The sequence below is a fragment of the Salvelinus sp. IW2-2015 genome, unplaced genomic scaffold, assembly GCF_002910315.2.
Source record: "Salvelinus sp. IW2-2015 unplaced genomic scaffold, ASM291031v2 Un_scaffold3592, whole genome shotgun sequence".
Classification (NCBI taxonomy): Eukaryota; Metazoa; Chordata; class Actinopteri; order Salmoniformes; family Salmonidae; genus Salvelinus; species Salvelinus sp. IW2-2015.
Window position 1 is genome coordinate 2,988 of NW_019944870.1, and position 13,345 is coordinate 16,332.

Sequence of the window (13,345 nt, forward strand, 5' to 3'; positions counted from 1 at the left end):
TCACTGGCTGTTTGTCATATCATCCCGGTGACGGGATTGCAGCCCATAAGAAGTTGAGCTGCCCTGTCCGAGCAAAGGGAGGACAGCTGCATAAGATCTCCCCTGGCGACTGGACCTGTGGTGAGGATCTCAGACGAAACACACTGGCACCAACCTCGCTGGAGGGGACCATACCAAGTGCTGCTGACCACTCCGACTGCGGTCAAAATCGCTGAAAGGTACAAACTGGATCCAGGATCCACTGCCGGAATGGTGGGCAACCCTGAGGACGATCAGATCTGAGGTGATGGCAGCAATTCACACTTTTCATCCTGGGACTGGACTGCTGCTCTGTTCACAGAACAGATTGGTGTCAAAAGTGGGAGGTAGGATTGAGGGCAATGAACATTCTGACAATTCACCAGCTCAGCCCCATGACCTCCCCAATCTACTTTGATGAATGGATGTATTTTAGGTGCCTCAAACCAATGGACAATGACATCGTGTTTGTGGACTGACACCTAAAAACGGTTCAGGGGTTTTCCCTGATGGCAATAAGACTTACTGACTGTAAAACTTTCAAGAATGTTTCATTCATCAATTGTTCCCTACACTGTATAAGGCCAATGTCTATCCCCCACACTGTTTATAAGACCAATCACTGAGAGCTATGCAAATACACAACTCCAAAAATGCTGTGAACTGAACTGCAGATGACGCCTGGCTTTAATTGTTCCTGATATGGTTGTTATTGATGTTATTCCTGAATCTTTCTCTTGGTGGTGAGATTCACTGGTTGTGGAATTGGGAGTGTTAGATAGCCACCTCTTAAAAATGGTGTAATGGAAACGTTAATTGTATGTGTCCCATAAATCAAATCAAATCAAATTGTATTTGTAGACCTTACAGTGAAATGCTTACTTACAAACCCTTAACCAACAATTCAGTTTTTAAGAAAAATAAGTGTTAAGTAAAAAATAGATAAGTAAAAAATAAAAGTAACACATAAATGAGTATGCGTCTGACCTTGTAATACTGTGTGAACGTCCTATTATAAATCTCCTGTTCTTTGGGAGTATCATCATGTGTTGCAAACCAGCTTGCACCTGCGTCTTTGTATAGATGAAGTCCGCCAAGAACAGGAAACTATAAAGATATGTGCTTACACCCCAATGTTTCGGAATTCAGACTGTCTTCACTGTGCTGTGTAACTGTCCTCTGACTCAGAAATAAAGAATCTTAGTTTGACTTGGTCTCCAGCAAATCCTTATTTTATAATATCCACAACAGTCAGCAAGAAAAAGGTGCGTGATCGCGGACTACAGGAAATGGAGCCGACAGCGGGTCGAGAGCTTCACGGTTCCTTGGTGTCCTTTTGAAGAAATCACCGACAATGCCTCTTCCCCTCAGGAGGCTAAACAATGTTGGCATGGTCTCCCAGATCCTCAAAAAGTTCAACAGCGTTCTTGACTGCACACCACTTGGTACGGCACATGCTTGGCATCCGACCGCAAGGCGCTACAGAGGGTAGTGCGTACGGTCCTGTACATCACTGAGGCAGAGCCCTTGTCATCCATGACCTCTATACCAGGTGGTGTCAGAGGAAGGCCCTAAAAATGTTTAAAACACTCCAGCCACCCACGCATAGACTGTCCTCTCTACTACCGCATGGCAAGCCATAAGACTGTCCTCTCTACTACCGCATGGCAAGCCATAGACTGTTCTCTCTACTACCGCATGGCAAGTCATAGACTGTCCTCTCTACTACCGCATGGCAAGTCATAGACTGTCCTCTCTACTACCGCATGGCAAGCCATACCGATGCATCAAGTCTGGAACCAACAGACCCTGAACAGCTTCTACCCCAAGCCAGTAAGACTGAAAAAATACTTCATCCGGGAAGTTATTGGTTAACTATTTAACTATTCTGCATTGACCCTTTGTGTACTAACTCTTTTGACTCATTCACTGCTGCTACTGTTTATTATTCTTCAAGTTGCCTTGTTACTTGACCCGTACACATATTTACACATCTACCTCAGTTACTTCGTACCACTGCACATCAACGCAGTAGTACCCCGTGTATATAGCCAAGTTATCGTTTCTCATTGTGTATTTATTCCTTGTGTTATTTCTCTATTTTTCTCTCTCCATTGTTGAAAGGGCCCTTAAGCATTTCACTGTTAGTCTAAACCTGTTGTTTACAAAGCATGTGACAAATAACATTGATTGAAGCGTTAAGAGGAAATGACAGAACATTATTCTGTCTCCTCTACTCTATCTCTGAACCGCTGGCCTGGGAGCAGCTAGGCTGTGATGCAAATCCGCATTCATCATCCTGCCACTGTCATCTTAGAGAGAGAAAGAGAGAAAGAGTGAAAGAGAGAGAGAAAGAGAGAGAGCGAGAGCAGATGTGTGTCTGTGTGTTGGAAGAGATAAGATGTTTTGTTAGTCCACAATCATGCATGTGACATAACATGATATGTCTGAGGCTACACATGTGTGTACCAATATGAGTGTGTGTATGAATCAAAATAGGTTCTGTGGACATGACTATCCCATGTCCCAAGACAAATCCTACAGCAGAGGTTCCCAAACTCGGTCCTGGGGCCCCCCCTGGGTGCACGTTGTGGTTTCTGCCCTAGCACTACACAGCTGATTCAAATCATCAAAGCTTGATCATGAGTAGGTTATTTGAATCAGCTGTGTAGTGCTAGGGCAGAAACCAAAACATGCACCCGGGGGGCCAGGATCCAGTTTGGGAAGAAAGAAAGAGGGAGAGTTAGAAAGATGGCAAGAAAAAAGGGAAAGAAAAAGAGGGAGAAGAACAGAGGCTGGGCTTCCTTGTCATTTTCCCGTTCAATAACATGACATTGTTCACATAATGTGACACTGAAACAGACAATGAAAACYTGACATTTGATATGATCAAGTGGAGAACATTGGCGGCTATAAAAGCAAAGTGGACCGAGTGTCTAACTGACAATGAAACTGACCCACGTTGTTTCACTCTGGTTTTAAATGCATGTTAGGCCCTGGCCTGGTGYCATTGTTGAGATTGAAGTCTCTTAAAATGACTACTCACTGTTGACCGTTTCATGTCATCTACGGTGCAGTATATGMAACTGCCGTGGGGAACAAACCAATGGCAGAACGMTTACACTGCTTCTCCCAAATAAAGATATTTAACGATGTCCACCGCTATTCTCATAACACTCCTTGATTAATCGACCAAAGGCTATGGCCCAAAGTCATGTTATGTGGAGTCACCTTGTAAGTTTCTATGTCTAGATCTTCAACCGTTTTGTATGGATGCACAGAAAGCAGGAACACAGCTGGCGTACAACAGGAAATAAAACTCAAAACAGATTTTGTCATTGGATAATATTGCCATTTTACAACAATCTTACAAACACATTGCATAAAATCTAAGAAAATATATATATATTTATATATATCTTTAAATCATTATTAAAACACGTGGTTGTGTATTTACATACATGTGAAGATGAATAAATAGCTTTTTCGTTTCTTAAATCAATGTATCCACTTAATGCTTACAAAACATATTGTGTCCATATTGTTTGTAGTTGTATGTGTATGTGGTTGGATAGTTAAATATCATAACTTTAAACTCTCCCCAGTTTCCTTACTTTTGACCAAGACTCAAAAGAGACTGGGAACGGGATTCAAACAAACCACAAGTGATTGGATGGAGGCTGTATGAGGTCATCTTGCTGTGACAGAAGTGGGACATACTGGAGTCTTGTGAGGGTAAAATGAGTATAACATCCTAATCAAATAAACATCAGATTGGGTATACCAATCMTATATGATAAGTCTGTATTGTTCAATAGAATTAAAAGCCTAAAATAAAAAAAAWTGCGGTCGAAWACTTTCCATGGTGATGCTACCKCAGGGCAGTGAAGGGGACATTGCTTTACATAAGGTGCCATCTTTTGGACGGGACGTTAAACGGGTGTCCTGACTCTGTGGTCATTAAAGATCCCATGGCACTTATCGTAGAGTAGGCTAAATCTGGCTAAATTCCCAATCTGGCCCTCATACCATCATGGCCACCTAATCATCCCCAGTTTACAATTGGCTCATTCATCCTCCCTCCTCTCCCCTGTAACTATTCCCCACGTTGTTGATGTGAATGGGAATGTGTTCTGTTAACTTACCTGGTAAAATAAGTGATAGTGATTAGTGATTCAGCTCTGATAGACAAAGGAGAAATACTGCACTTTGTGGTAATATTACTTTATGTTACATTAGACCATTATCTCAGAGCAGGGAAATTGGCCACAACCTCAAAATGTAGAACGTACACATGACCATAGCACTTCAAATTAAAAAGTAGAAAGTCAACCCTGGAGCATTCTCAGATTCAGGATGTGTTTATAAAACAATATAGTTGTATTTTTCATTTTATTGGTATTGTTATATACATGGCATAATTTTGTGCTTTTTTTTATCAAGAAAACATCAGAGGGAAAAAAAGAACTGTACTTGAAGTCTGTGTAGAGATTTGGACAAGGCTTTAAGCCAAAGACAGTTTTCCAGTGAGTTAACGATGATCCACTGAAGAGGATGAGAACGTTGGAGGTGATGTGCTTTACCAACAATAGCAAAGGCACCTGTGTATCGCTTTCTTAGAAAAACAAATCAGTCCACGCAAATCTCTCGGTTCAAGTTCGACCCGGCGCCGGCGCAACACTCATTCTCCATCTGAGAACGATAGAAAAATAGAAAAAAACGGAGAAAACAAATTGTCACTTTATATCGTTTTTTTGTTCCATCAAAATTTTGGAAGAAGGGGCTTTATCCCCAAGCCTCATTTTTCAAGGGATTCCTGATTTTTCTTCTTTGTTTGGGAGGACTGTGAGAGAGAGATGACGAAGGGAGGAGAAAGAGAGCAGGAGAGAGAACGACAGAGAGGGTTAGAGAAAGAAATAACAACTGACAGAAAGGAAGAGTAATACAAAGAAAGAAGGAAGAGGGGAAAAAGAAAGAGAGAGGGAGATGAGAAAGAGACAGAAAGAGAGAGGGAGATGAGAAAGAGACAGAAAGAGATGAGAAAGAGACAGAAAGAGAGAGGGAGATGAGAAAGAGACAGACAGAGAGGAGAAAGAGACAGACAGAGAGGAGAAGAGGACAGACAGAGAGGAGAAAGAGACAGAGACAGAGAGAGAGAGAGAGAGACGAGAGAGACAGAAAGAGAGAGGGAGATGAGAAAGAGACAGAAAGAGAGAGGAGAGATGAGAAAGAGACAGAAAGAGAGAGGGAGATGAGAAAGAGACAGAAAGAGAGGGAGATGAGAAAGAGACAGAAAGAGAGAGAGAGAAGAGACAGAAAGAGAGAGGGAGATGAGAAAGAGACAGAAAGAGAAGGGAGATGAGGAAAGAGAGAGGGAGATGAGAAAGAGACAGAAAGAAGAGAGGGAGATGAGACAGAAAGAGAGAGGGAGATGAGAAAGAGACAGAAAGAAGAGAGGGAGATGAGAAAGAGACAGAAGAGAGAGGGAGATGAGAAAGAGACAGAAAGAGAGAGTGAACACCACAGAGAAAGAAAATAAATGAAGAATGTCTGTCAAAGAAAGTAGATCTATCGATGGATGGGGAACAGTATGGATGGGAAACAGTATGGATGGGGAACAGTATGGATGGGGAACAGTATGGATGGGGAACAGTATGGATGGGGATCAGGGTCTGTTGGGCTCCTGGTATCCTGGACTGGGATCCTAACGAGGGGAAGGCCTTTCTGGTGTTCAGCGGTCCGCTGCCCCCCCCCCCTCTCAGCTCCACAGACACACGTTGCTGGGTCGTCTGGCAGGTGGAGCCCTTCTCAGCCGGGGACAGGTAGAGCTTCCCGCTTGGCACACGCACAGCTCGTACACAGTCTGTTTGGGGTACGTGGTGCCCGGCGCCCCGTGCAGCGGGTCCGCCGCTGTCCCGTGAGGAATGTTCCCAGACGAATTGTGGTGGAATCTAAAAAGATCTGGAGAGTGAGAGAAAAGAAAGAAGGAGAGATAAAGAGGGAGAAAAAGACAATAAGATATAAAACAGAAGGCAGTGAATACAGGACAGACAGACAGACAGACAGACCAGACAGACAAGAGACAGACAGACAGACAGACAGACAGACAGACAGACAGACAGACAGACAGACAGACAGACAGACAGACAGACAGACAGACAGACAGACAGACAGAGACAGACAGACAGACAGAGCTCTTTTTCAAAGTGCTCAATCGCTATAGCAAGGTAATTCTAGTGTCTTAATGGTTCCTCACTCTAGCTCTCCATGTCGTGACACTCGTATAATACAGTCTCTCTAAATTGGCCGCCAGAGGACAGAGGGACACTTCCTGTCCAGTTAAATCATAGAAACAGAATGGAATTACCATGGAAATGATCACATACCAGGCAGCCATTGCGAGAGTACCCATGAGTTTACCAGTCAAATTGTGAGGGTTAGAGGTTTCTATGGATTCTATTTCTGATTTCAACACCCTTATGCGACCATGGCCTCTCCATCTGTCAAGAGACAACACCTGTGCAGAAGAACCAGCAGCAGTCAGTCAGTAGCATCTCCTCTCCCCGAGTAATGAGCACCATACACTCCATTAGAAGAGCCTTCACTAGGAGTGTGTATCGTTTATGAAGTGTCATACACACCGCTAACGACGCAATGGAGGGGCGAGAGTGAGAAGGAGCGAGACAAATATAAGGAGAAAGAGAGGGAGAGATGGAGAGAGATGGAGAGAGAGAGAGAGGGGAAGAGAGAGGGATAGAGAGAGATTTGTATTTCAAAAGCTGAGTGCTCCTGGTATTGCGATTGAAACAGGCAGCGATCAACTTAGAACTCATTAGATCCCCTCTTATTTATTGACGGATATTTATTCGTTTATCCATTTATTTATTTATATATGTATTTATCTAAGTATAAAGTAACAAGAGCACTCCTTGACAGCCTTAAGTAGCTCGCTACCCGGTAATCTTTCCCGGCATTTACCCACCATCATTCATGTACCCCATTTTCATGATGAAGGAGAAAAGAGAAATATACTAAATGGAGAGAGTGACATTGCAGAGAGAGAGAGAGAGAAATAAAGAGAGAGAGAGTGAAAGTGTAGGAACCAGGAAAGAGAACGCCGGTAGTCAGATATAAGCCGGCGGTAGCGAACCAATTAGTGTAAGTAATGGCGTCTCCGCAAGCTGACAGGGCATATCTTCAACAGCGTAAACACAAACAAAAGCCCAGACACACTCCTCCCTCCCTCCCCCCCCCCTGACTCCCCTCCCTCCCCCCTCCCCGACTCCCTCCCCCCTGACTCCCTCCCTCCTCCTCCTCTCCCCAGCATTGATGATGGAACAGAGACAACAGCCGCCGCCATCTTTATCATCTTTCCTTTTGATTACCTGGAGCACCACTAATAGTGCATAGTCCACAGGTCTGGCCTGGTCCCCATGGCCGTAGCTAACTCCACAGGTCTGGCCCTGGTCTGCCATGGCCGTTAGCTAACTCCAACAGGTCTGGCTGGTCCTGCCATGGCCGTAAGCTAACTCCCCAGGTCTGGCCTGGTCTGCCATGCGCGTAAGCTAACTCCCCAGGTCTGGCCTGTCGTGCCATGGCCGAACGCTAACTCCACAGGTCTGGCCTGGTCTGCCATGGCCGTAAGCTAACTCCACAGTCTGGCCTGATCTGCTCGCTAGCTAGCTAACTCCACAGGTCTGGCCTGGTCTGGCCCTGGCCGCTAAGCCGACTTCAACAGGATTTATGCTACCAGTTAGGCACAGCGTTACAGGGGTCTGGCAGAGCAGCATCCTCAGACAAGATGCTAAATAAGCTGATAATGTACCTTAGGGGCGTGTTCTCAAAACCAGTCCTTCAGTCCTTCGACACTGCACGTCCGATTCACTAGTCCCGTCAACTAATAATCAAGCCCTTCATTAGCTGAATCAGTGGTGCCAGTGTTTGCAATACATCTAATGTGTGAAAATGACGGGTGTCCCTGAGTGTTTGCGTCGAAAAACACCAGGACCAGCCACAAACAAACATGGAATAGGGGCCCGTGTTTTGCGCAATCATGTGACATTGCAAGATTTTATCCTGTATTTTAAGGCCTTATCCAGAAATGAGAATTTGACCAAAAATGAAGCGAGGGTGCTGGACCATATGACAGAATAAGAAAAAGGGACAGTTTGATGAAAAGGCTTTAAATAAATGTTTCAATCCAGGCACATCGCATGCCTGTGCATCACAACGGGCCCTAGGTTGAGCAGTGGTGAGCTACCGTAGTATAACATTGGTAAACACGTTCTACAACAGTTGTGTAACATATCAAACTATAGTTCCCCACCCCTCTCACTGGGCACCACCCTCGCTGTCGCACATATTTGTTTAACCGCTGCACTAGACACGCTATTCACAAGCAGTCAACTAATGGCCAAGTCCTTGATTATCAAATAAAATTGTATTTGTCAATGCCACCGAATACAACAGTGAAACATGAAATGCTTACTTGCAAGCCCTTAACCACATTAAGTGTTAAGTAAAAATACTAATAAAAATTCATTAAGAGCAGCAGTAAAATAGCAGTAGCGAGGGTATATACAGGGGGTACAGGTACAGAGTCAATGTGCGAGGGTACAGGTTAGTCTAGGTAGTTGAGGTAATATGTACATGTAGGTAGAGTTAAAGTGACTATGCATAGATAATAAACAGAGAGTAGCAGCATAAAAAGGGAGGGGGTGCAATGCAAAAATAGTCTGGGTAGCCATTTGATCAGCTGTTCAGGAGGCTTATGGCTTGGGGGTAGAAGCTATTAGGAAGCCTTTTGGACCTAGACTTGGCGCTCCGGTACCGCTTGACGTGCAGTAGTGAAGAGAACAGTCTATGACTTGGGTGGCTGGAGTATTTTACCATTTTTAGGGCCTTCCTGGTATAGAGGTCCTGGATGACAGGAAGCTTGGCCCCAGTGATGTACTGGGCCATACGCTCTACCCTCTGTAGTGCCTTGCAGTCGGAGGCCGACTTCATATAATAATAATAACTAAATATGTTTATGGATTTCATAAAGGCCAATAAAAGATGGCGCCGATAGAGAGCTTCGCTTCAAATCATTAGAAACTACATTCCTAAAGAAAATACTGTACTTTTTACTCCATACATTTTCCTTGACACCTAAAAGTACTAGTTACATTTTGAATGCTTAGCAGGACAGGAAAATTGTCAAACTCACACACTTGTCAAGAGAACATCCCTGGTCATCTACTGCCTCTGATCTGGAGGACTCACTAAACACATATGTTTTGTTTGTAAATTATGTCTGAGTGTTGGAGTGTGCCCCTGGCTATCCGGATTTTTATTTGTATTTTTTTTAAATGGTGCCATCTGGTTTGCTTAATGTAAGGAATTTGAAATTATTTATACTTTTAATTTAGATACTTAAGTATATTTTAGCAATTACATTTAGTGTTGATACTTAAGTATATTTAAAACCAAATACTTTTAGACTTTTACTCAAGTAGTATTTTACTGGGTGACTTTCACTTTTACTTAAGTAATTTTCTATTAAGGTATCTTTACTTTTACTCAAGTATGACAATTGGGTACTTTTTCCACCACTGCAATTGAGTGCAGGAAATGCAGAAATGATCAAAGTTGATTTGAACAGTATAAACAATCAGAATGGAAAAAGACTCAATGAAATCACGTAGAATGTATGTGTTGCCACCCTAGGATCACTCACTACTCAAAGCAAATGTACAACTTTAATTATTCAAAAACTATAAACACTGTCAAATACCGTCACACTATCCAATGTTTTTATAATATTTTGCCCATATCGCCCAGCCCTAGTCAAGGATCATATCACCTCCACCCTACCTGCTATTCTAGACACTCCAATTTGCTTACCATCACAATAGGTCCACAGACGATGCAATCGCCATCACACTGCACACTGCCCTATCCCATCTAAACAAGAGGAATACCTATGTAAGAATGCTGTTCATTGACTACAGCTCAGCATTCAACACCATAGTACCCTCCAAACTCAACATTAAGTTTGAGACCCTGGGTGTCGACGCCGCCCTGTGCAGCTGGGTCCTGGACTTCCAGACGGGCCGCCCCCAGGTGGTGAAGGTAGGAAACAACATCTCCACTCTGCTGATCCTCAACACTGGGATCCCACAAGGGTGCGTTCTCAGCCCCCTCCTGTACTCCCTGTTCACCCACGACCGCGCGGCTATGCACGCCTCCAACTCAATCATCAAGTTTGCAGACGATCCTACAGTAGTAGGGTTGATTACCAACAATGATGAGAGCCTACAGGGAGGTAGTGAGGGCTCTTGGAGTGTGGGGTCAGTAAAATAACCTCTCACTCAATGTCAGCAAAACAAAAGAGATGATCATGGACATCAGGAAACAGCAAAGGGAGCACCACCCCATCCACATCGATGGGACAGCAGTGGAGAATGTGGAAAGTGGAACGTTTTAAGTTCCTCAGTGTACATATCACCAACAAACTGAAATGGTCCACGCACAAAGACAGTGTGGTGAAGAAGGCGCAACAGTGCCTCTTCAACCTCAGGAAGCTGAAAAAAACCCCGGTGAGACAAAACCGCGACTCATCAGTGAAGAGCACATTTTGCCAGTCCTGTCTGGTCCAGCGACGGTGGGTTTGTGCCCATAGGCAACATTGTTGCCGGTGATGTCTGGTGAGGACCTCAGTCCAGCCTCTCTCAGCCTATTGCGGACAGTCTGAGCACTGATGGAGGGATTGTGCGTTCCTGGTGTAACTCGGGCAGTTGTTGTTGCCATCCTGTACCTGTCCCGCATGTGTGATGTTCGGATGTACCGATCCTGTGCAGGTGTTGTTACACGTGATCTGCCATTGCTAGGACGATCAGCTGTCCGTACTGTCTCCCTGTAGCACTGTCTTAGGCGTCTCACAGTACGGACATTGTAATTTATTGCTCTGGCCACATCTTCAGTTCTCATGCCTCCTTGCAGCATGCCTAAGGCACGTTCACGCAGATGAGCAGGGACCCTGGGCATTTTTCTTTATGCGTGTTTTTCAGAGTCAGTAGAAAGGCTTCTTTAGTGTCCTAAGTTTCATAACTGTGACCTTAATTGCCTACCATCTGTAGGTGTCTTAACGACCGTTCCACAGGTGCATGTTCATTAATTGTTTATGGTTCATTGAACAAGCATGGGAACAGTGTTTTAAACCCTTTACAATGAAGATATGTGAAGTTATTTGGAGTTTTACGAATTATCTTTGAAAGACAGGGTCCTGAAAAGGGAATTTTCTTATTTGCTGAGTTTAGATTGTGTGTATTAGGTTTTGTTGTGAATTGTTAGATATGACCTGGTATATACTGCTGCACTGTCAGATCTAGAAGCATAAGCATTTGTTACATACGCAAACATCTGCTAACCATGTGTATGTGACCAATAAAATTTGATTTGATATATATAGCGTTTGTGTATTAGATATTACACTCCAGGGAGATTTGATTTTAGCATATTGTTCCATGATAGGGAAAATTACTCTCTCTGCCCTTTCTACCTATGGGAGGAGAGATCACTGGCACCGGGGGGTTTCTAAACCAATCAGATTCCCCAGGACCTCCTCTCCATAGCAACAACGACCCACAATGYAACAACAAAACTCAAATAACACCTAACATTGCACTGTCATCATACCATCACCCCAAAAAGGAGAGATAGAAGACTCAGAAAGAAGGGAACGGAGGAAGAGAGGAGCAGAAATAATTTGGGCCAGCTTATAAAAGGATTAGAGTTGACACACATCCCAAATGAAAGTGTCTGTAAGTATTAGTCCTTGTCACAGCAGCAACCGTAGCTAGCGCAGTGCTAGCAGCCCCTCCACATTATGTTTATGGGGCKGATGCTAGCTTCCTTAGCCTACCCCCCCCCCTTCCTAACCTGAACGAGTAGGGACGGGCAATTATAGGCGGTCAAAACATTTTTCATGGATGATTTCTCCCGACGCAGCTGGAGAAGAGAGAGAGAGGGAAGAGGAGGGAGAAGAGAGGAGGAGGAAGGTATCCTGAACCGAAACCCTTTTAGTGTCTCAGCATGTCGGCAGGGGGAGATGGGAGGAAGGGGGAGTTGAAGGACGAAAGTGGTGCCTTTGCGGAGGTGATGGCTGGGAGTGCAAAAGCATGCAGGCACACAGACACACACAGACACACACACACATCACGGTGGTGGTACAAATGACTAGGACCATCTGAGTGCATTACACAGTCCATTACCCTCCCAGAATGAGCCTACATAAGAATGTCACATGACAATGGAGGAAATGGGAAGAAGTGGATGGAGAGGAGCTAGTGTTTCCATTGACTCAGACAATGTCCCATTAATCACACTGATACTAATGTGGACCAGCACCACTGGAAAGACCTGTCTCTCTGACTAGTGTGAGGCAAATGGCACCCTATTCTCCATATGGCTCTAGTAGTGCACTATATAGGGAATAGAGTACCATTTGGGACATAACGATACTSTGAGTGCAAATAGTTTTTAAAAAATGGGCCAGGAGTTTTTCCTCTCCAGATGATTCTGGTCCCTAGTTGTAGCTGAATGATATGATATAACTCCAGGCTATAACTAGGGCCAGGAGTTTTTCCTCTCCAGATGATTCTGGTCCCTAGTAGCATCAACACATACCACAACCACACTATCAACACATACCACAACATCACACACACACACACACCATCAACACAACATCACACACACACACACACAAACACACACACACACCATTAACACATTCCACAACGTCACACACACACACCATCAACGTCACACATCACACAGACAAAATCAACTCATATCACAACGCCATCAACACACGCAACAACACCATCAGGCAACAAACACACAAAGACGCCCTTTTGAGATTGAATCGGTGCTAAATTAAAACAGAGCAACTTCATGAATTATAAATGGTATTAAAAAAGTGCAGGGATATAATTGATGATTCATTCCAATGCCCCAAAGCCAATCGAGCAGTAGGCTAATGAAGAGAGGGGGGATTTAATCCAACCAGAAAGAAATCTCCTCCTTTAAACTGTGTTAAGGTTATTTTATGCTGATAAGATGCATGCTGCAATCACAGCACCTGGGGGCCTGTTGGGGAGAGCTCTGACGAACCCTCTTGTGAGTTTAATGTTCCTTTCCCTCGCCGCGACACCAATGATGTCCTCATCTCAAGAGTCTCAAGAGCCATCTCTGTTTATCCTCAAAACGTGTTTTTGTCTAATTTAGCCCTGAAAGTTAAGTAAAATAGGGTGAAGGCAAAGTTTTATATGAGGGAAAGGGG

At 44.1% G+C, this 13,345-nt stretch overlaps 1 protein-coding gene across 1 annotated transcript in view; it reads right to left on the minus strand.

Moving 5' to 3' along the window:
- Positions 1 to 3,516: 3,516 nt before the first annotated feature.
- The window catches only part of LOC112076135 (zeta-sarcoglycan-like), an 85,378-nt gene continuing 75,549 nt past the window's right edge, over positions 3,517 to 13,345 (minus strand). The window contains exon 6 of the mRNA XM_024143018.2: positions 3,517 to 5,979. Within this exon, the coding sequence (XP_023998786.2) occupies positions 5,827 to 5,979 (153 nt within the window). The 3' untranslated portion in view covers positions 3,517 to 5,826. The remainder of the gene's footprint in view (positions 5,980 to 13,345) is intronic.